Source organism: Diabrotica undecimpunctata, chromosome 1, assembly GCF_040954645.1.
Source record: "Diabrotica undecimpunctata isolate CICGRU chromosome 1, icDiaUnde3, whole genome shotgun sequence".
Classification (NCBI taxonomy): Eukaryota; Metazoa; Arthropoda; class Insecta; order Coleoptera; family Chrysomelidae; genus Diabrotica; species Diabrotica undecimpunctata.
The window spans coordinates 202,843,607-202,871,264 of NC_092803.1; the positions used below are offsets into that span (position 1 = coordinate 202,843,607).

General features: G+C 33.6%; 1 protein-coding gene across 2 annotated transcripts; it reads right to left on the reverse strand.

Annotated features, from left to right (window-relative positions):
- Window positions 1–3,740: 3,740 nt before the first annotated feature.
- LOC140432878 (probable ATP-dependent RNA helicase DDX43) lies at window positions 3,741–26,451 on the reverse strand. 2 transcript variants are annotated; one of them, XM_072521028.1, is made up of 9 exons: window positions 26,221–26,451; window positions 24,624–24,865; window positions 22,308–22,883; window positions 18,805–18,970; window positions 11,486–11,595; window positions 8,031–8,311; window positions 7,617–7,858; window positions 4,301–4,463; window positions 3,741–3,984 (listed from the first exon to the last, which is right to left on the reverse strand). In XM_072521028.1, exons 2-9 carry the CDS (start codon window positions 24,850–24,852, stop codon window positions 3,862–3,864), a joined length of 1,890 nt encoding a protein of 629 aa, XP_072377129.1. In that variant the 5' UTR covers window positions 24,853–24,865; window positions 26,221–26,451; the 3' UTR covers window positions 3,741–3,861. The 2 variants fall into 2 exon arrangements, with proteins under 2 accessions (XP_072377129.1, XP_072377130.1); XM_072521029.1 differs by having other exon boundaries at window positions 24,624–24,901.
- Window positions 26,452–27,658: the final 1,207 nt, after the last annotated feature.

Below are 27,658 nucleotides of genomic sequence, written 5' to 3' on the forward strand. Positions count from 1 at the left end.
AAGCTCTGAAATTTGCTCAGGAGCCTGTCATCTTTGCAGCAAAATATTTAAAAATGTGGAATTACGATATCATAAATTTGTTTAGGAAGTATAATATACAAAAAAAAAAACGAGATCAAAATGATATGGTAGCAACGGCGTCAGAAGTTATGGAACAGAATGATGCTTTATTATTCAGGGAAGAAGGTAAACACAAAAAAAAAATTTGATACCTAGGACAGTTATAATTTATTAATCCTATTATAATTTGATTTGTGTAATTTTTACCCTTGCATGGCTCATGTAACAAACTTTACTCTTAGCAGAATCGACAACATTCATCCCTTGATATGTAATATAGAATGAACATTTTTCAACATGTAATAAATCTCACACTTCTGGAAAATCAACAACTTTTATCTCTTAAATACCTATAGAGTTTCAAGTTATTGTATTTTTAACATTATTATTTGTTCGACGATCCTTTTTGAGTCTTGGCCTGTTTAAGATTACTTCTCCATTTTCATCTATTTCACTTTGTTCTTCCAATTGTCTTTCCAATCAACAATTGGAAGAACAGATTTTTAAAATTACATTGTTTCTTGCAATTTGCTTTTATTCCTTTGTACATGTGGCTAAAGATTTTTTCTTCAGAAGCAGATAATTTGTTTTGTTCACTTTTAGGTTTCTGATCCATAGGTGAATTGGTCTTATTAAGGTTTTATATAATTGTCATTTAGTTTTTTCTTGTAATACTATCTAATCTTAGTGATTCAATTATTACTAAGCCTGTTTTAGATGATGTTGCAAGGTGTTTGGGAGAAACTTCAATTGTCAAATCGAGACATGAGGAGGAAATTAATGAGCTTGTCAAAGGGAAGCTAGAACATACAAATGTGATCCATGAAGAAACCAAACGAAGACTTCAAACAGAAGACTTTCATAGACAAATTAAACAACGAAACTTTTACCAAATTTATGAGAGAAATTCAAGGAACAAGGTAGAAGGCAGAGAAGAATTTCAGGAAAAGGCAAAGAATATAAAAATGAAGAAGCATTATTTTCCTTCCAATAAAAAAAGAACATTAAAAATTAAATTTGATTAACAATTTTTGTAGCTCACAAGTATTTTTGTTTTGTATCTGTATTGACTTTTTATTATAGTTTTATAGGCTTATTTAGAAGAAAGTTAGTTAATTTAACATTATTATAGATTTTACTTGATTAGTAATATAGTGTAAATTGTTATAAGACTAGATTAAGGCCTAAGTATTAGGTGGTAGTAAGATGGTCTAAATTTTAAAGCCATGTTAAGCAATGATGTTATACAACATTGAGGAGTAGGCAGATTGAGACCTCAGTTTCGTTTAACGATTCTTGTATTTCTACAGAGCAAGATACTGGTATGTCACGAGTAAGGGGAGTAGGCAGATTGAGACCCTGAACTTGAAAAATAGGTGCCGAAACATAGTTTTAAATTTTCAACGTGGTTCTTTCCGAGAACTTAGTAATTATCATGTATAATAAATATACTTTTATATTAAAAGTTGTATTTTTAAATCGAGATGTACTAGGTTCTAGGTAAGGTATAGAGGAGTTTTATCTTCGCCATTGCACCAATAAGGGCCCCCATCCTTGATTTCCCAAATTTTTAATAAAGGATAAAGAAATTTGAAATGTAGCTATTTAGTGTTTTAGTTTAATTCAATTTGCAATAGTTATTTCCAGGAAAAATTTGCTTAATTTTGTTCCACAATTTTTAATAGCAGTCAATTTAAAATATGTTTTTATTATCATACATTTATGGTGCAAGGCATAACAGTAATTAATAATTGGTCGGTCAGATAGCCAAGCGGGCTAGGCGGTCGATTCTCATTCGCTTCACTGTCGAATGGTTCAGTGGATGTGGGTTCGTGTCCCAGCTCGGTGTACAGAAAAATAAAAAAGGCTAACACAGCAGTTTAAAATTCTAGATGAATCTGCGGCTTAGACTAGAATATGCTGGTGTCTGATCGACCTATGGTGGAGCAGTACGGCAAAAGATAAGGGCTTGCGGCTCAGTGATACTCCTCCATACATCCCTACCGGAAGGGCGTGGCGCCTAAATACCGGTATATATATATATATATATATATATATATATATATATATATATATATATATATATATATATATATATATATACAAACAACATAGTTTATTAGGGTTGCAGTCAGAAAATTGGCCGGGATGTTAATGAAACACTCTTATGACTTTCTGTCTAGCTTTCGGAATGGTTTTATTCCTTTTTCAAGACACTGTAATAAGAAAAAGTGTAAATATTTATAAAATATCACAAATTTTCAGTGCAACTTACTAGTCGTTGAGATTATTTATAAAAGCATAGACACTCAACATTAATAACACACACATAAAATATAAAATAGTGGACAAAATACATTTTAAAATTCTTTAAAATTTAGGTACAAGTAGTAAAAATTTTGTTGTCATCTTTTACTGGTGTGTTTTAACTCTGGCACATAGAGAACAAAAAGAAAAAATCCTATGATTAAAAAGTAATTAGGTGTACTTATTATAAATATCATATTTCTTTTTAAGAAATACTAGAGGCCCATCTTAGGTGATTTTAATTTTTAAACCTGTCTTAATGGTATGCAACATGTTATGCATATAACTGTAATTTGTGTGGGTACGGGTGCAGGTAGATATTAATTTTATTTTGGATGTTTTTCCAGTAAGTAACAATAAATGTTGCTTAGTTTATCTATGTCTGACTTTTTATTGATGCAAGATGTACTCGATTTTATGGAACACATTTCCAAGAAAACACGTTTTGAATGGTTCTTTTCCTTTGCCAAAATACAGGAATCCTCGAAATTAAATTCATGTATATATATATATATATATATATATATATATATATATATATATATATATATATATATATATATATAACAGTAATTAGGTGGACTGCAAATCCAAGCTTACTGGAAACTACTATTATACTATAACCTTTTATTCCGACAATAGATCTACAGTTTACTTTTGAAACACACCATCTTTTGCACTCTTTACGTAAAGAAAACACGTTGAAATAAAAGTACACTATTGAATTTCTTTTCAGTTCAAGCTCCACCATTGCTCTACACATGTTTCAAAGTATTCACCTCTCATCAGGAATACTTGTGATAGCTTGAACTGAAATTAAATGCTCTCACTATCTGTCCTTTATAGTAACATAATAGTATGCTAGTAGCGGCCTCTATATGAAGCAACGAGAAGTCCGAAGACTTCTCTTCGATAGCAAATTAAGTGAACTGCAAATCCTAGCCGACTAGAAGCTGTTAGGATTCCTAATCCTCACTAACCGTCGTTGGTCTTTTTCGGTCTTCCTCTTTGGGAATTTAACTCACGGTTACATTTATTTACATTTTTATTTACCACTTGTACAATTGCTTTATTTGATTCTAAAATACGTATTAGACTGACAAGAATCGGTCTTTATAGAGCTATCGGAATATATTCGCGATACTTTGAGGTAATAACAAAATCAGAAGTAGATCATTCATACTGAAATGCCTGCTTTTTCCCGATATTTCTTTTAGTAATTTCTGCTCCTATTTCATACATTTCCAGACAAAGTTCCTAATGTTTTCTCCAATTTCTTGTTTGTTCGGAGCATCCATTATTTTCATATGGCTCGTGGTCGAATTTTGTGTTGCTTTTATTTAATATTAAAGAAAAGAAGCAAAAAAAAACAATTTTCTTCGTAAGTATGACATGAAACGTTTATAAAAATCACATTTACAAAAAATTATAAACAACGTAATGTAAATACATAATAGATTCGAGGTCCTCTCTTGATCACAGAGTTCACAGCATTCACCAACGTCGCCCCCCTCCTCTACCTCTAGAAAAGCCACCTCTCGGCGGCCCTTCCCGGTCTCTCCTCTCCTTCCAAGCAGCGTGTTCGTCTGCAAATATCCGCAATTCTTCTGGCACGAACTAAAATGAAAATTTTCTTTAAAATCCATTGGTTCTAACAAAACAAATACTAATACTAACAGTAAATTTCTTTATATATTTTAAATGTACCGTTCTTTCTGTCTAAAGTTTGTATTCAGGTTACAGTATGACATATTTGGAAAAATTGGGAAGAAAAACTCGAAGACAGAAAGACAGGTCTCTATTTTGAGTACATAGGCGCCATCTATCGTAAATGACAGAAAAGAGAAAGCACTATTTCTAGTGACATATAGACAAAGAAGTGTTTCCTCTATTCTTTTTCGAAAAGTGTACTACTGATGTAAATGAAACTCACCTGTTGTGCTTCTTCTAAAATTTTAATCAATTCTGAAGCGTGTGCCCAATCCCTCCTTGTAAAATAACTTATAGATTCACCATATTTGCCAGCACGACCAGTTCGTCCAATTCGGTGAACATATTCCTCAATATTTTTGGGGATATCGTAGTTCACGACGTGCCTATAATTGAATAAAAATTTATATTAGGTGTTTTGTTTTCTGGTGTAGCACTAGATCTAAAAAAGTGTAGAAGTGCTACACTAAGACGTTCCTTTGCAAGGTGTAGTGCTACATCACTCTGTTAATATATATGATGGGTTAGTGATTACTACAAAAGACACTATTCAGGTTGTGCAACAATAGTCATGAAAGAAACATACATGAAAAAGAGAAAAATCAAAGAAGCAGCCCTCATCCTACTCAATGAAGAAAAAATGTGTGGCGAATCCATCAGCAGAATGTAGCAGGCTTTAAGAAGTCATCAACAAAAACGGAATAAGAAACCCAGTATACACATCATTATCTACCACACACAAAACAGGTTCACTAAACAGGAACATTCTAAACACATACAAACATTTACAGCACATAATTATTACCGTAGATAATCAGGGTTTGAATTTTCCACGAGGCAAAACATCCACTCTCACATCTTTTCAGCCACATGTGGCTGTTACCTATAACACCGTGGGCAAAAGTGATTCAACGTCCAATTTTGTTGACATGACATAGCTTGTCAACAATATTGGCGGTTATATACACCTTTTTTCAACTAAATTATTCAATAATCTTTTTTGAGAACGATTTCCGGAGTGGAAATCGAAACATCAAATTTTTTAGGTAACATATATTTGTCATTGCAATCAATTGTGGCTTATTCTCATGCAAACATAGTATTTAATTTATGGTTTTAATAAAAATAAATATGCAACTCTGTAAACAGCAGTAGCAATTTTTATATTGTCTTTTGGGTTGCATAATTAGAGGTCGTTAGCTTATTTCTTGCTCGATGCTATTTAATGTAAATTCTTATTTTATAAGTATGATTCTTAAAACAATGTTACTATAAATTTCATTTCCCTGGGGATATAAAAAATATGAGTTAAAATAATTCTAAATTCTTCGTGAAGATCCAAACACAGTATAACCTGCCACATCCGGATCAATGTGGCGACCGACCGATCCGGATATCAAGACTATTTAAAAATATGTAGCTGTAAACGGCCTGAAATTTTTACAATGCACAGCTTATAGCGTTTTATGCATTTAATATTAGGACTAAAATACATACATACATTACATAGACAAGAAAGATAAAATAAAAACCTAAAGATTATAGAGTTTTCAAGTTGTATTTCTGTTCTTATAAACAAAAATTAAACGTTTATAAACTTAGTACATACACACTCTATGCTCCATACTAAAAATAAAAGGCTACACAACTTACACATTAGTTTTTGAAAAAATTGGTTGTTTTCTGCTGCTTTCCACACTGTACACGTTTTTTTGAAGCCATGTCTTTCATCCTTTTTAAGATTATCACGTCTTGTCACTTGAACAAGTATCTTCTTGACTTTCACCATAGCACAGCAGAGCCTCGAACGACTTGAATGCTTCAGAGTGGCTCATTACGACCGGATTTTTGTCAGTGCTTTCATCCCCTTCGTCGTCTGAGTTTATATCATCATTCCGGCACACCATGTTTAATATATTGTTGTCTGTTAATTCGTTCTGTTCGTCTGCACTCAAACACTTGTTAACATCGTCTTCTTTCATTTTTTCAGATCACGGCGGGTTCTTTACCAGTTCAGCGATTTCTTCTTCGTTGAAAATTTTATTGGTACCTTCCTCCGGTTTTTCTCCCGTCCACTCATCAGATGTTTTGTGGTCTAACAGCTTCCTCCATGACCTTACCATTGTTTTTTTTTTCATGTCATCCCATGCTTGTGCCACCCACATCACCACATCCAACATGTCCACTTTTTTTAGAGTCTCTGTAACGTTTTCTCGTTCATCCATTCCAGCAATCAATACCGTCAGTAACTTTTGTCGATAGACACGTTTTATAGATTCTTTTACACCTTGGTCCATAGGCTGACAGAGGGATTTCACATTTGGGGGCAAAAAAAGACACTTTATTTCGCCATCTATTAGTTCTTCTGGGTCTGGATGAGAGAGTGTGTTGTCCAACAGCAGGGCTGCCTTTCTCTCTAGATTATTTTTTGTTAAATGTTTTTCAACCTTTTGATGAAGGTACTAAACTGGCAGGGAAGAAAAGTCTCTTGAAAAGTTTTTGAAAGCCCTAGGTTTTTTTTGACTTTCCGATAAATCCTAGAGGCAGTTTGTGAAATCCTGTAGCGTTGCTGCAGACTAAAATTGTCACTCTTTCCGTTTTCTTCTTGGATCCTGGTGCACTGTCTTCTTGTTTTGAGGCCAGAGTATTAGACCAGAATTGTAACGCTGGTCTCCGGTAATTTTTTCTTCGTCTAGTAAGCTGTGTAAGGTCTTTTTGAAGACTTCGACAACTTCTGGGTCAGCAGACACTGACCACATCTGTAGCTTCCGCACACCGTACCGATTTTTCCAACTCTCCAACCATCCTTCACTTGCCTTGAAATCATTATCAGCTCCAATTTCTTTGTTGAAGTGTAAGGCTTTTTCTTTTAATATAGGCCCTGAGATTGGTAAACCAAAGATACAAACACTCATTGATATAGTTGTTAGGGTCATTTTCAGTTTCTTTATCCCAGTTGTTGAAGCCTACGATGAGCACCATTTTTCAATTTTGTTTCTAGATTTTTTCCAGTCACTCACAGTGCTAGTCCTTACACCCATCTCAACAGCAATCTTAGCCGTTTCACCAGCATCTAGCCGCTTCAACGCACGAAACTTTTCTTCCATTGTTACAACATTTTTCTTCCTTTTCTCGGCCATATTTCCACAAAAACGATGGACAAACAACGATCACAATGTCAAGTAGGTACGAATCTTAAAAATTTCACACCAGACAACTTTCACTGCTCAAGACCAACGACCAAAAAAAGACTGAGAGAAAACACAGACCCACAATAGAAGAAAGTCAAAACGGTATAGAGTCATTCAAGGTCACATATCACGCTAGAAATACACCCATTCGTAGAGAACTATATAGGCGCGGAACCGTTCATATCTTAGAAAAATTTGTTCCTCAAACTGTCCTGATATGGGGAGGTCCTAATGTGGCAGGTTAGACTGTATTTACTAACATACACTCTAAGAAATTAATTGTATTGTAGCAACATATAAAATACGAATATAATAAACTCAGCGATTCACATTATTATTAGTACTTACGTGACGTCGTCTATGTCTAAACCTCTAGATGCCAGATCTGTAGCTATCAGTAACCTATTGTAACCAGATTTGATATCTAGATATGCTTGTTCACGATCTTCTTGCGGCTTATCTCCGTATAAGCAATCACAACGAACACCGCTTACTTGTAAATCACTGGTAATGTCTGTTACTGCCGCTTTCTTTCCACAGAATACAATAATTTTGTCGTCTTCTCCCATATTACGAACAAAATTATAGAACTAAAAAATATACTCATATAAGAAACGCTATATACATAAGCACATGTTTTTTATACTGCATTTGTTAATTCTTGCCTGAGAATATGTAGAATTAGATTAAAGAGTACTTTTTACTATACTAATTAATTAATTAATAATAATATTATTTTAATCGTATCAATAAATGACTTACATAATCCCTTTTTTCTTCTTCCGTAAGAATCACGATTGTTTGATGTACCGTATGACTAGCTGTCAAATCTAGCGCCCCGATGGACACCTGAATGGGATCTTTCATATATGACAATGCCAAACGCTTGACACCGTTAGGCCATGTAGCACTGGTCATCACCGTTTGTCTGTTAGGCCTTACCGCATACATAACTCTTCGAATCTGCGGTTCAAAACCCATGTCCAACATCCTATCTGCTTCGTCAAGTACCACATAGGTTACGTACTTTACATTTAAATGTCCTAAAAATAAATACCAACTAATTGTAAGTCTTACATGCGTGTATATGAGATGTGAGTGTTAAATAACAAAATGGACGTTGAAAAGTATTACATTATGATTCTACACAAATTTAGTTATTTCTCCTTTACTCCACGGAGTTACATCTCATGGTGGGCCCCAACAGACGAATAGACCCGTCGACTTCACTGTGTCACTTAGTGAATACTGCAAGGACGATGTTTTTCTTGATATCTTGTGCTTTCTTGAGTTTGTCGGTAGTAACCAACAACCGATAATATCGATGTGTACTTATTTTCTCCTTGAATATACAACTGCAATAGTAATAGAAGGCTTCTTCTGTCAGCTCCTTTAAAACAGTCTCTTTTTCTCTTACAGTGTTAACCCACTTAAATTTTGTGCAGATTTCACGTTAAGGCATAGAAAAAATACACAGTGCAAGATCTGGTAATTAAGACGGATGGTGCAGCACTGTAATACTGTACTTGGTTAGAAACCTCTTCACAAACAAGGCGGAATCCGTACACGTTTATTCGTAATTGTCATACTCTCTCTCTCTCTCTCCCTGTCTCTAGTGTCATTCCTCCTTGTGTAGTATTGGGCGCTTGTGCGTTGCTTGGTCAAAAGTGTAAGAAGTCAGCCAGTAAACGAAATTGCTGATTCCCGTATACCTACTACTTTCAATAAATTATCAGTTTCAGAAGCAGTTTTTTAAGTTTCTTGCGAAATTTGACAACAGTCGTTGCTCTACTGTCATATAATTTGTAACGTTGGTTTCGTTATTTAATAGTCACATTTCGCAATTACTTTTTTTAAATAGTGACGTTAGAGATTTTATTCACAGTTAGGATGAATATACGAGGTGTGGCCACTAAGTTTCGGCATTTAATTATTACTCGGGAACTGGTAACACAGCAACATAAAAATGTTGCACTGTCACAACTGAAACTGAAAAATCACATAAAAATATCTACTCGTAAATATATGTCTGGAAATGGGAATTAGTTCTAACCAAAGTTTGAAGTTTATAGCAAATTTGGTTTGTGGTTTATACGTTTCGAGAGAAACTTACTGTTGTAATCTAATTTTTGATTAAATATGGCAAAACCACTAGGAAATCCTGTCAAAATTGCGGATGGTGTACGGAGACGAGAGCATGTCGAAAACGCACTTGTTTAAATGAGCTAAGTGATTCAATGTGGAGCGTGAATCCGTACATGACGATTCGCATGAATTACCTCCTGTTACGTGTCGCACCGACGAGAAAGCCGACTGCCGCCTAAGCATTCGTGCGTTGTCCGCAGAGATAAACAGCAACAAAGAAATCATTCACACAACTTCTCATCCAGAAACAGAAACATATATATATATATATATATATATATATATATATATATATATGTGGTTTCAGTTGTTTTCCGGGTTTGACTCCGCGTTAAATATTTTTGGTTTTTAGAAAAACCATTGTTTTGACGACGTTTCGGCAAGGTCACACTTGCCATTGTCAAGTCAGATTCTGCTTCGTCTTGATGTTACAGGCGAACTGATTTCTCGGTCGCTGCACGCTGAGTTTAAATATCTTGTTGCGCTTCTTGTCATTGGTCCTGTGCGCAGAGTGGGCGTGGTCTTCTTCGCTATTTTAATTTTTACGTTTTTCTGCAGAATTGTTTTCCACGTATTTGGGAGTCTTTGGGCATCATCTCTGGTGTTTAAATTTTTCGGATGTTTTTCGATCTCTATGGCTTCTCTGATTACACGTTTGGCCTTATTTTCGATGTTGGCTAGCATTGTTGTTCCATTTAAGTCTATTTTATGTCCTGTGTTTATGACATGTTGTGCTAGGGATGAAGTTTTTTCTTTTCTTTCGATGGCGTTTCGATGTTCTTCGCGTCTAACCTGTATCCTTCGATTTGTTTGTCCGATGTACGATTTATCGCAGTCTTCACACGGGATCCTGTATACGCCTTGATTTTCTAATGCAACTTTTGTTTTTGCTGATGGTAATATGGTTGCTATTTTTCTGTCGGTGTTAAAAATAGTTTCTATTTTGTTTTTTCTTAGAACTCTGCTGATTTTGTCTGTCGTACCCTTTATATAGGGCAGGATAGTTTTACCGACTGGTTTTTCTTCTTTTTCTGGATCTTTGCTGTTGTTTCGGGATTTATGTGCTTTTTCAATCATGAACATGGAGAAACCATTTTTTCTTAGACTTGTTTTGACTTTGTGCATTTCTTCATTCTTATGGTCCTCATCTGCCAGTTTCTCAGATCTTGTTATTAAGGTTTTTATTACCGAATTTAATCGTGCAGGATGATGGTGTGAGTCTGCGTGTAAGTACCTGTCAGTATGGGTTGGTTTTCGGTATACTGTATGTACTGCCCTAGTGTAGATCTTCTATGTCTTCTTCACTTGTAGATAGGTACTCTGTTACACAGTACTGTTCTGTACCCTGTACAGAAACATATACGAAACTCAATCTGTGACGATTCTTTCACAGACATTGGATGAGTCGGTTAGTCAATGGAAATGAGACCTGAATAATTGAGTAAGACATTTGAAAACAAAGTTAGCAGTGGATGGAAAGAGGTCAAAGAAAGCGAGAATATTTAAGTCGCGACTGAAGGCAATGCTAATAATTTTTTTTTCTATATCTGCGGCATCAATCATCGCGAATATGTTCTTTCTAACCAATGACTGGACAGTTCTAAGCTGGTGTCCTGAAGCGCCTGCCCATATTTCGTTTGCTGTGCAAGAGTTTTTGATGAAGAAAGGCATTCCAACACTGCTACATCCACCCTATAGCACCAATATCACCCCCTGTGACTTTTTCTTGTTCCTCAAGATGAAGTTACACCTTATAATATATAAGAATACCAAGAGTGCCTCCAATCTTTTGAGGAACATTGCGTAGAGTTAGAGGAAGACTAGTGAGATGGTCGGTAATATAATTTTACTCGTAACGTATTTGCTTGTGGTTAATTTCTGGAATTTAATTGCCATACCTCGTATATTCACTAGGAAGAAGACGAGACGGATCGAAATTTAAAAAAACCGAATTTAAGAAAAAATTGAACTCATCACGAGCATAAAGTTTTTATGATGATCTGAAAAAAATACACATTTTCATTCATTTACCGCTTAACTTTGATTCAATATAAAGGCTTAACATAACTTACCAGCATCATGTAAATCATTTAACCTGCCAGGCGTAGCGATAACGATATCAATGCCCTTTTTGACGACATCGATTTGGCTTCGTCTATTACCACCACCGTAAATGCAAACTCTATAAATAAAATTTGTAGTTAGGTACACATCGGTTATGTATCATCTTATGGTTCTAGCAACGAATATAAACGCATATAGAAATACTTTTGAAATGAGAGAAATAGTCACGGTTATAGTTTATTTTTATGAACGAGAGAGAGAGGGCGTGCTCAAGATTAATTGAAAAATTACTTTGAATAATTGTAAAAAATAAATGAATTATTTCAGTGTTATAAAGTGTTATGTGTATGTAAACAAAAGTGACCTCTTTTATCACACACTATATTAGAACTGACTGGCCTACATTAAAAAGGGTTTTAAAAAATTCACATTTTTTTAAATTTTTAAAAATTACAAAAGAGAAAAAGAGTTTTTAAAACCGTCTAAGGTATGTTAAATAGATGAATAAAAAGATTAATATAAAACTTACAGCTACTTGTTACAAATCCAAATCAGATTCAGAAGATGAACTTTCAGAACCAAGATTTATAATAACTGGCTCGATCATTTTATCAGTAATATTGTCCAGCTTCCACATTTTTTCCTCTTCTTTAATAGTGTGATTTACTGCCTTTTCCCAGTTTTCAGGTTTTACATTATTTACGGCCTCCAAAAACAACTGTTTAACATCATGAATTTTAAAAGAGGTATTTTTTCTTGAAACTTCACTCTTTATCTGTGCCCATACCAGTTCAATCGGGTTTAATTCACAATGATATGGTGGGGATCTAAGTACTGTCATTCCACGATTTTTGGCAATTTCATCAATTTCGTATTTTTAAAATTTTTCTTTATGAAGGGCACACAACGAATAAAGTTCCTTTCTTATAGATCCGGGATGGTACGTAATATTTTTTGAACTCAGCCAATTCTGCAAGTCTTTTTTTAACCACTTGGTTGTGGGCAGTCCTTCTATAAGTCTGGAGTGATAACTTGCATTATCCATTACTATTACACAGTTGTTAGGAAGAAGATCTATCATTTGTTCGAACCATTCTTGAAAGACATCAGCGTTCATGTCTTCATGGTAGTCACCGGTACGAGTTGATTCAAAAGTTAATAAACCACCTTCAACAAAACCGTCTGAACTGCCAATGTGTACTATTATCAGCCTGCGTCCCTTTCCTGATGGTGGGTTTAAACCAGTAGATAAGTTATTTACAAAAGCGTGCCTTTGACTTGTAACAGTTTCATCCTGCCAAAATTTATTTGGTGTATGACCCTCGTTGATCCATGTTTCATCAAGATAAAATATTTTTCTTTTTTGGTTTCTCATTTCCTTTATGGTTCTTAGAAAATGTCTTCTCCATATGACAATATCGCTTCTTTCTAATAAAATAGACTTTCTGGGATTCTTTTTCCAGCGGAAGCCTATTTCTTTTAAAAGTTTCCATAACGTACTTCGACTCATTTCTGGGTAATCCTTATCATCTCGAACTGAGACAAGAACTTTATCCAATGTTGGAAATTCTTGTCTAAAGAAGAATTCATGCACTTTCCGTCGAAGTCCTTCTTTAAAATGATATTCTATTTGAAATTTTGGTTTCCCTGGAGCATTACGTGGCATTTGAAAACTACCACATTTCTCTTCTTTAATAACTCTGTAAATCGTAGATTTCCCAACACCAAGTGTACTGCTAACTAACTCAACGGTCTCATCAACACTTTCACATAAACGTTTGTCTGTAAATGATTTAAAACAATTAAATATTAATGTTTTTTCATTAACTGTTAAAGGACCAATTTTTCGGCGTTTACACGGCACTTCCAAATTTTCCATAACACTAGTATACACAATAAACTGCACCTTGCAACTGAAGTACCTACTTTTAGTGAACTGTTAAGAATTTTGAATACGCCACTTGGACCTTCCTACAAAATGGAAAAACCCACTATCACATTTTCTGTGGAATAAGTTTAGAAGGCAATTATCTAGTCAATTACTGTCGTAGATTCCTGGAATTAAAGAATTAAATGTTTGATTGTTGAAACCCTTACTTCGTGGAATGCACTTATTTCAGATAAAATAAACGTTTTATTTTATCTAAAGAATTAAACTTTATTTTGCAAATAGGTAGGTACTTATTAAACTTTTATTGGTTATATATAACCAATAAAATAAACATCTTACATTTCTTGCAAATTCATTAGTACCTGTTAACCTCCATCACTCCGACACTGGCAACCTTATTTAGGGATTAGTAACCCTCACAACTATTGTATTCTATTCTGCTCCAACCTTTATACCTGGTGGTCATAGTCAATTTAAAATTGTTTTCCTATATACTTCTGTAAACTTGTTGACAAATATCTGTTTTTCATTGAGTCACCCGTATCAACAGTTTAGGGATTTGCATACATAATTTATTGTTTTATTACTCTCTCATAGATAAAAATACACTATAGTATACTTCAAAATACTCCTGTAGATGGTGAAAGCATAAACTTTATTATATTATTTGTAGATTTCTACACTTTTAAATTCAAAACTTGGATCACAATATTTTTTATAGTTCTAAAAAGATTAAGTTATTAAAAGTATTAAGTTTCTAGAAAAATATATGGTGTATGAGTAGGATTTAATTTTTAATTTTATAAAATGCCAAAATTGAAGGCGAAGCATTTCCAGCCTCACTCTTTCATATTTCAGAAGCAGTAGTTGTTTGTAGACCATGGACGGTGTGATGGTGAAGGGGATCACATAAACGCTCCCTGGCGTTGCAGGAAGAGAAGTGAAAAAGTAAAATGTTTCCGCACAGAATATACCAAAAAATTACGTTGAAATGTGCTTCCATATGTGTCTATAGAGGCAACAAAAGCGCGCACAAGAAAGAAACGTAAAAGCTTTAAAAGCGTAAGATAGATATTGAAGATGTCAGAAGGAATATTCACCAAATTACGGTACAATAACCCCGGACCAGAGATATGTAAGAGAGGGGATATGACACAAACTATATTTCTGTATCTACTAAATGGGACCACTTAATTTGACAGGATGTACTCTCCAATATGGCGACGGGCAGGTCCGGATTCAAATTAATTCAAACTGTATTTACGATTTACTGTTTAGTTTGGGAATAAGCATTGAGTTAGATTAATATTAGTTATTTGGAATAAAATTACTTTCATTTTTAGTACTCTTCAAGTACACTTTAATAATAATTATAAAATTTATTACATACATAAAGTTTAAAAAAATGTACAAAACCAGTCAATGATATGGTTTTAAATTTATAACATTTACATACAAGTAAAAAACAACAATTAGCAAGTGCACTTACATAAGTTTATATACATTTAGATATGTTAGTTCCATGTACTATTAATATAAATTATATATTTATATATAATTATTTTATATATTTATATAAAAAATATAAACATTAGTTATTGTGTATAGGTAGGTAGTTAAAGAATTGTATCAAAGACATGCCGTGTTCTTTATAATTTTTTACATTATTGTGGTTTCTATGGAATTGTTATATCTGCATATAAAGATCCCTTTTCCAGTAATGCGAGCCTATGATAAGGGATATTATAGCTAGTGTCAAAGTCGCGGGATATTTTAAACGGTTGAAAATACTACTTTTTAGCTGTTGCAACTGTCAACAATAACTAACTCAACAGGCGATTGTCGATATTCACCGGCTTTTCGTTTATTTTCCGTAACATATAAAGTTTGATACACTCATCCTATGTATAAAGCTGGTACAAAAACTAGCTCACAATATGATGGTATATCGAGCCCTCGAATAAAAATTAGAAAAATGAAAGAGCTTTTTTTTTCCACTAAATAATACCACTTTATTAATAAGAGGTCTCATACTGAGAGATTTGTCAGTCTTACTCTTGCACATATAGAACATCCTAATATCAATATAGCGGCTTGCTACAGCCTTTATTAAAAGTATTCTGTGATTATCTGAGAATTGTTGATCAATGCTATCACTAAGTAAATTTAAAAAGATGTCTTTGTTTATGTACCTCCGTAAAACTTTTGTAACTAAATCGTTGGTACTCATACAAGTTGGAGAAGGGATTTCTTTTAAAATTGTCTCAGCCATAAAGCATATATCAATTACACTTTCAGATGGATATTGCAATCCTTTTTTATTTTTTTTATCAATAAATGAAAATAAAAAGTTGTTCCGAGTGGCACTTACTGAGGCGCTTAAACATTCACTACAGACTAATCTTTTTTGTAAGTAAAACACAACATAACCAGCAATGTATGTAGTTATGCTTTTAGAGTATTGAGACAAAGGATCGATATAGCTGTGATCATGAATTATATCTACTGACACATCAGTATCACAACTATTACTTAATCTATATTCTCTGGAAGTGATATTAATGTGATCGGTGGGATTGCATTTTAAAATATTTAAATCTTCTAAAGGAAAGCAGTTACCACTAAATTTATTTTTCAGTTCAACATGCACCAAAATTTTTTTATAAGCTGACTGAAACTTCATTTTATACACAAATAAAGTAGCCTTATTCAAAGTTGTTACATCAAAAAAAATGTCAAATAGTACGTATTTATAGAATGGCCAAAACAAAAATGTGATTAATTATTAACTAGTACTTTATACAAAATATCAAGAACCTTCTAGTTGAAATCTCTTTGTTCACACCTATACAAACTTATTTATTTGCAAATGAAAGCAAGTGAAATGTACAATTGAAGTTGTATACTGTGTAATGTCCAGGTGTAATTATAATTATAATGTCCAATTTACTAAATTTTGAAGGTTCCCAGTTCCCACACTATTTACGAACTGTATCCAGGCATTTCTCCTTTCAACATCTTTAAGAAATCTACAACCACATAAACCAAATTAAAAAGATTACATGTTCTTTTTACACGCGGCATCACTAAAAACGGAAGTAATACCGCCCTGTACACTGTTTATAATTTCATACTAACCTATGAAAAGATATTCCAGTGGAGATTTTCTTATTATTACGAGTGTTATTTGGACATAAAATAAAAGAACACGATGTCATAATAGTTTCACTTTAAATAAACGTAAAAACCGTACAAAAATAAGCTCAAAATATTTTTAAAATTAAATTTCTATGCACAGAACTACTCGACAAAAACAACAATCTGTCAGATACTCACCAATATGGCGAACCGATCTTCACCGTATGTCACCACATGTCTTACATATCTCTGCCCCGGACATACATCCAAGAATCAGCAGTTTCGACACATAGGTCGTCATCTCTCTCTCTCCAATGGCGCTACAGCCCAAATCGGGCATTGGCCTCACAGGTTCTCACGTCTAGCAAATTTTGCGCGTCCGCTGCCACTTCATCCTCCCACCTTTTCCGTGGCCTTCCTTTTGGTCTTGCGCGCTGCATTTTACTATCTAGGGCTCTTTTCAGCAATCTTTCGGTCTCCATTTTCACTACATGACCAGCCCATCGAAGTCTTTGAAGTTTAAATGTACTATGCTTGCTAAACTTATTTTCATACATTTTTATTTGCGTTAGTATCAGGTGTGATTGAATAGTTTGCCAAAAATACTAGTTAACAAGCGAAAGATCGTCACGTCAAGCCCAAATAGAAAAATGAGATAATTATCAGAACACTATGGAATTGATTATCCTTAAGTAGGTTTTAATGCGAACGCGTTGTTGATATATTAAAAAATAGGTTAATATATCAAAGCTTTTTCAAAACAGCCTGAAAATCAGTCCTTCGTAAAAATAGTTATACATATACTTATCATCATCATCATCAGTGGTGCTACAGCTCTAGTTGAGCCTTGACCTTCCCCAGTCTATTTCGCCAGTCGTTTCTGTTCATCGCCAACCGTTGCCAATTTGCCGCGCCGATTTTCCTTGCGTCCTCGTCCACACCGTCCCTCCATCTCAGTCGTGGTCTGCCTCTACTCCTATTTCCCACTGGGACCGATAATAGAGTTCGTCTGGGTGGGTAATTTTCATTTGCTCTTGACACATGTCCAGCTCATCTAAGCCTACCTATTTTTATGAAGGATATTACATCTCTACCATTTACTATTTTTTTATACTTCTCGTACAATTCGAAATTATATCGCCTTCTCCAAATAAAATTCTCACAGAATGCGCCCATTATTCTTCTTAGTATCTTCCTTTCGAAGACGAGCAGAAGATTTGCGTCTGTTTTGGAGATGGTCCATGTTTCTGACCCATATGTCAGCACTGGTAGGATGAGTGTTCTATATATTATTAGTTTGGTTTTCTGGCTTAAATTTCTGTTTTTTAGCTGCTTGCTTAGTCCAAAATAACATTTGTTTGCTAGCAGTACCCTCCGTTTTACTTATTCAGATGTGTCATTATCGTTTGTTATGAGAGAACCCAAATATGTAAACTTATTTACTACCTCAAAATTATATTGGTCTATACTGAAGTTTTCTTCGGCGTTTCTAGCTCTATCTCTGTTATTTGGAATAGATGCTAACATTTTGGTTTTTTCCTCGTTTATTTTAAGGCCCATATTTTGTGCGGCTGTCAAGAAGGTGGAAGTCATCTCTTTAAGTCCTCGTGTAGTACGTGCGATCAAATCCAGATCGTCAGCGTAAGCCATAATCTGCGTTGATTTATTAAAGATTGTTCCCCTATTGTGTAACTCGGCATCTCTTATAGTCTTTTCTAACGCTATATTAAAGAGAAGGCAAGCCAGCGCGTCTCCCTGCCTTAACCCTGCATATGTTTCAAACGCTTGTGACATATCGCCTTGTATTTGCACTCTGCAGATCACTTTACTCATAGTTGTTTTTACGAGCCTTATTAATTTATGGGGAATGTTAAGTTCATTCATGGCTTCGTATAATTTACCTCTTAGGACGCTATCATACGCTGACTTAAAGTCCACAAAGAGATGGAACGTGTCAATATTAAATTCATATACATATACTTATAGTCAAGTATATATATATATATATATATATATATATATATATATATATATATATATATATATATATATATATATATATATATACATATACTTATAGTCAAGTATATATATATATATATATATATATATATATATATATATATATATATATATACTATAAGAGTGAAAAATACCAACAATTTGAAACCCATAAAAAAATATAAAAAATAAATACGAAAAAATTTTACTTAAAAAGAATAAAAAAAATGTTTGTTAGGTTTTTATGCAATTTGATGAGCATTGCCTAAAAAATATTGTATATATGTTGGTACTTACGAAGTGATACCTCTGTATTTGTATTTTTGTACTTCGTTGTGAATCTGCAATGCCAACTCTCTCGTTGGGGCCATGACGAGCACAGACGGTCCTGATCTTTCATGGCGAGGAGTAAGTTGTCCCTCGATATGGATTAATGCGGGTAAAAGGAATGCCAATGTTTTGCCTATAAGAAAAATTAGTAACAAATAATAGACTATTATTGATCACAAAAAATAGTTCTTAGATGTAAAGGCACTCTTAAATCTAAAGAGATATTATATTAAGTGTGATTGATCGAATACACTTAACGAAAATATGTTAAAAAAATCAAAAAGGATCGAATAAGCATTTAAAAACATTCACACAATGTTATAAATGAGGAATAAGCATAAAAATAAAAAAATCATCGAGAAAGTGGTAAAAAATGGGAGAAGCATTGAAAAAGTTTGATAAAGTAATTAAGATTCTTTATTGGTCATTGGATACACTAAAAAGCGTTAAGACCGGTAACACATGACGAGGAAGCATTAATAAAGGTTAATAAGCGATGGAAAACTTTTAACCCATGTTATAAGCGCCCAATAAACATAAAAAAGCATTAAACATTGTCGAGAAAACTACAAAAACTTGGAGAAGCATGGGAAAAGATTGACGAAGCCATTAAAATTCTTTATTGACCATTAGATACACTAAAAGGGCGCTAAAAAAACAGCTACACGTGACGAGAAAGAGTTAAAAAGGTTAAAAGGGACAAAAGAGTGTTAGAAAAATCCAAAAGCATCGAAGACGCGATGGATAACTTCGAAACAATGTTATAAGCGCCCAATAAGCATAAAAAAGCATTAAAAATTGTCGAGAAAGCTGCAAAAACTTGGAGAAACATGGAAAAAGATTGATAAAGCAATTAAAATTCTTTATTGGCCATGAGATACACAAATGGAAAGGCAAATGCTGAACATCAGGCTCTCAAACAAGAAAAGAAATACTTGGATCCGCAACAAAACAAAAGTGACCGATGTATTACCGCAGATAGCAACCTTTAAGTGGAAGTTCGCTGGACATACCATAAGACAGAAAGACGATAGATGGACTAAGATGATTATACACTGGAGATCATATAGTTACAAACGAAAAAGAGGAAGGCCACATATGCGATGGTCAGATGACTTGAAGAAACACGCAGGCCCTAAGTGGATACAAACTGTCTACAATAGAGAGACGTGGAAGAAGGAAGAGGAGGCCTATATCCAAAATTGGACAGCAAGGGCTGTATAGATGTAGATAGATACACAAAAAGTCGGTAAGAAACCGCTACACATGATGAGAAAGCTTTAAAAAGGTGAAAAGCGACAAGAAAGTGTTAGAAAACTCCAAAAGTATCGAATAAGGGTTGGAAAACTTCGACACAATGTTGTAAGCGCCTAATAAGCATAAAAAAGCATTAAAAATTGTCGAGAAAACTACAAAAACTTGGAGAAGCATGGGAAAAGATTGACGAAGCCTTTAAAATTCTTTATTGACCATTAGATACACTAAAAGGGCGCTAAAAAACAGCTACACGTGACGAGAAAGAGTTAAAAAGGTTAAAAGGGACAAAAGAGTGTTAGAAAAATCCAAAAGCATCGAAGAAGCGATGAATAACTTCGAAACAATGTTATAAGCGCCCAATAAGCATAAAAAAGCATTAAAGATTGTGGAGAAAGCTGCAAAAACTTGGAGAAAGCTGCAAAAACTTGGAGAAACATGGAAAAAGATTGATAAAGCAATAAAAATTCTTTATTGGCCATTAGATACACAAATGGAAAGGCAAATGCTGAACATCAGGCTATCAAACAAGAAAAGAAATACTTGGATCCGCAACAAAACAAAAGTGACCGATGTATTAACGCAGATAGCAAAACTTAAGTGGAAGTTCGCTGGACATATCATAAGACAGAAAGACGACAGATGGAATAAGATGATTATACACTGGAGATCATATAGTTACAAACGAAAAAGAGGAAGGCCACAAATGCGATGGTCAGATGACTTGAAGAAACACGCAGGCCCTAAGTGGATACAAACTGTCTACAATAGAGAGACGTGGAAGAAGGAAGAGGAGGCCTATATTAAAAATTGGACAGCAAGGGCTGTATAGATGTAGATAGATACACAAAAAGTCGGTAAGAAACCGTTACACATGATGAGAAAGCTTTAAAAAGGTGAAAAGCGACAAGAAAACTCCAAAAGTATCGAATAAGCGTTGGAAAACTTCGACACAATGTTGTAAGCGCCTAATAAGCATAAAAAAGCATTAAAAATTGTCGAGAAAACTGTAAAAAGTTGGAGAAGCATGGAAAACGATTGATAAATCAATTAAAATTCTTTATTGGCCAGTGGATACTCTAAAATGTGGTAAAAAAAAAGAAAGTGCACATGATGAGAAAGCGTTAAAACGGTTAAAAGCAACAAAAAAGTGTTAAAAAAATCCAAAATTATCGAATAAGCGATGAAAAACTTCTTATACGTTATAATCGCCTAATAAGCATAAAAAAGCATTAAAAATTGTTAAGAAAACTGTACAAACTTGGAGAAACATGGAAAACGATTGATAAATTAATTAAAATTCTTTATTGGTCATTGGATACCCTCGAAGGCGGTAAAAAACCGCTACACATGACGAGAAAGCGTTAAAAAAGTGTTAGAAAAATCCAAATGTACCGAATAAGCGATAGAAAACTTCGACACAATGTTATAAGCGCCGAATAAGCATAAAAAAGCATTAAAAATTGTCGAGAAAGCTGCAAAAACTTGGAGAAGCATGGAAAAAGATTGATAAAGCAATTCAAATTCTTTATTAGCCATTGGATACACTAAAAGGTGGTAAAAACCGCTACACTTGACGAGAAAGCGTTAAAAATAGTTAAAAACAACAAAAAAGTGTTAGAAAAATCCAAATGTATCGAACATGCGATGGAAAACTTCAACACATTGTTATAAGCGCCTAATAAGCACAAAAAAGGCATTAGGCATTAATTTGAAACAGTTTTTAAAGTAAAATTGACCATAAATACCTTATGTTTTTGGTGAAAATTACATTTTACAAGGAAAATTTCTAATTGTATTAATTTGAAGCTATTGCGTTTTTACCGCAATATTTCATTACATCTCAAAAGTATCTAAAAATTAATTATAAAAACAAACTTTTTCCTATATTTGGCATTGACGTCACGGAATAGCAGCTTCAAGTGCAAAAGCATACCGTTATTTCTGTATACCCTACCAGTTGTGATATTATACATGAAGTTGCTAACTGCGCCATTCGACTAGTTTTCGTGAAGACTTTCTAATTGCGCTCGTAGCCCACAGAGGGCGCTAAAACGTTCTGGCGTGAAGTTATAAATGAAAGTCGTATACTTTTCGAGCAAACTTCGTATTGGTATATTGTAAGATGTAAACACGTGAAGAAACGTATCCAGAGAAACCGACCACACGTAAAAATAAAGATAATTTTGATGATAATAACGATAAAAAGTACATACCTGTTCCAGTTTGAGCGATTCCTATAAGATCTTCGCCACTTAGAAGTACAGGCCAAGCTTGAGACTGAATTGGCGAAGGTTCTGTAAATCCGGCTTCTTTTATTAGTTCCAATATATCTGGATATTGATGAAACGCAAAATAAAACGATATACACGGTTTTGGCACCGGTAGACTCGATTCCGTTTTAAACACACGGCTCACCATAGTATTGTTGTTAGATAGGCGAAATTCGTCAACCTCTTTCTGCGACATTTTTGATATTTGCGGATGTTCTTCGTAAAAGTTTTTTACGGTTGGGGGGTACTTTGCCCATTCTGCCTTTTCTGCGTCTTCGCATTGTTTTAGGAAGGTATCTAGATCCATTTCTTGCTTAGGTTCTTCTTGTGGTTTATTATTCTGCTCATAATTTGCTTTTTTCTCCACTGTTAAATCCATTATTAACTCTTTGGCCTTTTGAATGGCAGCCGAATCTCCAGAAATCTTTATCTCGGTTTCCTCACCGAATGAATTTTTATCGATGTGTATTCGAGCTCCCGACTCTTCTTGTAGCGATGCAATTTTTGACCCTTGACGTCCTGAAAAAAAAAACACTATGTAATGTCATCATCAACCTCTACGTGTCCACTGCTAGACATACGTAATGTACTAATGTACTTATATTAATATATGGAAAAAGGACCTTGGATACCTTGGAAAAAAAAGTAAAAAATGGTCTATGTTAAAGTACATTTGTTCAGCAAATTCCCAACTGTAAGCAAACGCACGTGTTGATATTCGCCCTCTCATTCGTCAAGAGGCTATTAAATATAATTTATTGCCCTAAACCAGACGGATTCTCCTTTTTCAGGTCCAAACTTGCCAGTCTGTTTAAATTCAAATTGTAGCGTGTTATTTATTAAGTTAATATATAACAGTAAAAACAGCTTGCGGTAATCACTTTAATAAAGGTAAGAGAAACCAATATTTTCATTTATTGATGTTTCGAAAAGTTTTATTTCCTTTTTAGTCCATTTATTCACGGTTTTTGCTGTAAATATTAAAGAACCGCTTGGATTGACATCAAATTTGGCAAATACATAGCTAACGGCAAAGAAAAAAAGTGATATTGTGCCAATGTGTGCTTTTGCTATGGAGGTGAGTTTCACCCCTTCTAGGGTGCGAAAAAACATGCGTTCAAAATAAGTCCAGAATTGAATAAACTGACTAATTCTAAACAACTTCTATTTCATACAGTTTTTGCACAAATTTCAGCTCATTCTGATGTTCCTTAAGGATCTCACCTTAGACTCTTGATTTTCAATCTGTTCATAAAAGATATTGGTTTGAATTTTCAGTTTTCCAAATTTTTATTTTTGCAGATGATCTTAAGTTATATGCAAGAGTAAACAGTGTTAATGACTGCATTAATTTGAATAAGGATATAGCCGCTCTTCAGAATTGGTCAATAGCTAATTAAATGACTTTGAATATAGGTAAATGTCATTGTATTAGATTTTCTAGATCTGGAGTTCCAATGGTCTTATTACCAGCTTTGCAATAGATCACTAAAAAGAACTTTAAAGGGAGTTTTCTCTGATTCGCAGGTATGTACTAGTAAAGCTCTTCAAATGTTTGGTTTTGTTTCTATAAATCTATACATTAATATGACAAAGATAGTGTACAATGCATTGGTTAGTGCTCAACTTTACAGTATACCTCTAATGTATGGTTGCACTCAACTTTACAGTATACCTCTAATGTATGGTTTCCCTTCTACTAAATTTCTATGGTTTATAGCACACAATTTGAATATGCCTTTGCATACTTACTCTTATGAAGATATTCTAACCCAATTTAAGCTTTATACTCTGGAAAATTGCAGGATAATGAAAGATGCAATACTTCTTTTTACACTGTTATCTGGTCACATTTGTTGCCCTGTCCTGCTTGGGCTGTTCTCCTTTAAAATAACTAATATGGTTACCAGAAATACTTGCTTGTTCAATGTTCCATATTACAGCACAAACTATGGTTTTTATAGCTCAGTGGTATGTTTCTCTTGACTTTTCAATAGATTCAGTGATGACGGTATATGTTTTATTGGAATATCTTTGCCCATTTTTAAGTATAGCATCCAACTAGCTTTAAATGATTTGTAAATTCCATATTTTTGTTTTAAATGTATTTATTTTTATGAGATAGTTATTTATATGTTGTTGATTATACTTTTGACACAGGGTCACAGGGTATTAATGGCACTGTTAGAATCTTTGAACCACTCACTATTTTTAAGAATCAAATAAAAATTGTAAAACTCTTAAATAAAAACAACTTACCTATTATCCTTCCCACATATTTCGACTCGACATTTAAACTTTCTGAGTTTTCATCAGGTTTCCTATCTCTCTGTCTCCAATTAGTACGTTGCTCTCTGGGATTACCCCTTCTGAAATTTTGTTGAGGGCGCTCCTGATACCAATTATTTGTGTTATATTGCGTACTTTGGGGAGCTGGATTTGCGGGTTCCACCCAAGGATCAGGATTGTCGTCCCAGCATTCATCCATGTTTTATCTTTTTCTAACATAATTAATTATAAATAATTTGTCCTAAAAGCTATATATTAAATGACACTATAAGTGCACATTTATTATCAAATAAAGATATTTCAAGAATACAGTATAAAATATTTAATTAATCAATCAATCAATCTGATACAAACAACATCCAGTAAAACTTCTCATTTTTGGTCTCATCACCACTGTAAATTCTATAATAAGGAAGCTATACAAACCATTATTAACTACTTTTTTATATAACATATAGCTCCAGACATGTGGAAGACTTAAAAAAATTAATATGTTTAGAAATACTCCTACTGTATTATTGAGATTTCTGCCTTATTCATTGACAGATGGTAAATAATAAAGATTAAATATTATTTTCGTTTTTAAGGTGGTAAGACAAATATAGTAGTCTGGTGCTGAATGCCTACCATTTACATACATTTTTCTTCAGTACCACAACAATTTTTCTTCTTTAGATGTCCTCTATCAAAGCCTGATCATTACTATGACAAATATACTATCATATATAACGAATTTTTATACATTTTATATTCTATCAACCAAATTTTTAGAATTTTTCGAAATACCTAGATCTTAAACGCTTCTAGTTATGTTATACTACATACAGTCATATGGAATAAATTAAGTTTTAATGAACCAATATCTAACACTCAGTAATAATGTGAATTGGGAGGAGTTTTTCTAATTTGTTCGGAGACTAATTTGTTATTATATCTGTGTCATAATTCATGTTTTTGTCATTTGCCCAGGGTTAATTAATTAATATAAAATATTTTGATACTATCACCATTCCATTTAGCTGTAAGAGTCTAAATTTCTTATTTGTTCCTTGTTCTCCTAATTTTTAATACAAATTTGTTAATTCTTGGCAATAAGCTAAAACTATGTGTAGTAAAGCCAATAAGTCACATACAAAATTAGCTGTGTTACTACTAAGTTGTAAAATTATCTAATAATCTTAATGAAGAGTTCATATACTCCAACTTTAAATCTCAAAACAAGAATTGATAATCTCAGATCTTAGTTATTTATACTGTGAAATCTGTGTAAAAACAGAATTACATTGTAGTGAATTAAATTTCTGGTATAAACAATATTTTGCATTATCCAAGTTATCTTCTCTACATTATAACATGCCGGTAATCAACAAAATTTCTATCATATAAAGGATTTCCCTTTAAACAGGAACCGGTTTACTCAGGTTTCGTTATAATTAAAAACTATTAGAAAAGATGATCTATCTAATTTAGCACACTTTTCTTTTATAAATAGTTCATATAATTTTTGTTTAGTAGACTTTTAAGAAAACAAAGTATTCAACTGAAAGATTTGTTAAAAAAAACCTACCTTAGCAGTTCACACAAAAACAAGATGTCGCAAAAATACTGTTTTTAATACAATTTTTATTTTTAATAATTCTCGTCGGTGAATATCGTCAAGATTTATTAGCTTTAAGCAATGAATCAACACTCCGTGACCAAATGTGACCGAATGAATCTACCACAACCAAATCTACCGTGACGTGAATCTAATCTACCTCACCAAACCAAATTTTATTGTTTTCATTCATGGAACGTGTTTTCTGTCAATTAACGGCACAATGGCACATGTGCTATGTGTCAAATTTAGTGTTACTGTAGTGACAGTAACTGACAATCAAGCATACGTACTCATCCACTCATAGCCAATGTTTAAACAAAAAAAGCCATTAACTGCAATTAGTCTCCAAAGAAACATATATTTATTCGTTCTTGTTTTATATAAATTAAAAATTGCCTAATTCATAACATAAATGCACTTTTCTAAAGCTTTCTCTCTTTACATTTGAAGCATACAACATATACATTATAAAAACATGAAATATGCCCACACTGCCAAACTGAAATATTACTTTCCGTGGTTGACATTTGCGACTATGTTCAGCTTATACTTTCGTTAAAGCAAAGAATATAGACGCTTAATAATAATAAGCGTCTATATTCTTTGGATAAAGTTAACTATAAAACCGTTAACCAGTTTATTTTTGACATTTTATGGATGTTAGTATTTACAAATTGAATGTTTTTAATAAAAAAAAAAAAAATGAATATTCACATGAATAAAATAGCACAGCAGCCTGCCTAGTGGTTGAGATGTCATTAGCTCAACTGTAGACTCTAAAGAAATTATATGTAAAAATCCATACCATATTAAGTTACCTACCTGTTTCATTGCGATTGGTCAAAACCTCTAGAATTTACTCACAAGAGGAATATACTAATTATTATATCCACTATCTCATCTTACCTATCAGTACATCTCCCTTCCTCGGCAGTGTAATAACTTCGACGTGGTAGAAGTGTGGACTAATTGATTTTAGTGTCAGTAATCATTCCAAATTGCTGCCCTTTACCATCAGTTTGCACCAATCCCTTGCGAAAATTTGAAGGCTCTCACTGCCACCTTCGAAGTCTGTGGCATAATTCACAGCCAACAAATGGTCAGGCGACCAAGACATCCACAAAGATACATTAAAACCGAACTCAGGGTACAATCAGAAAGCATCACCCACAATGACAGTCCAGATATTAGACATTAGCATAGAAAAGGTAGATCTGAACCCAGACAAACAAATAAGATATAGAGAAAGACCTGGAAATGGGAAATAAAAGAAGTGCGAGATCATACCCTCTGTGGAGGCGATGGACCATGGGCCAAACTCTACGAGTAAAACATTGTATCCAGCCTTCCCCAGGGACGCTTTCTAAATGACTCACAGCAAACTAAACAAAAGCATTCCTTTCAG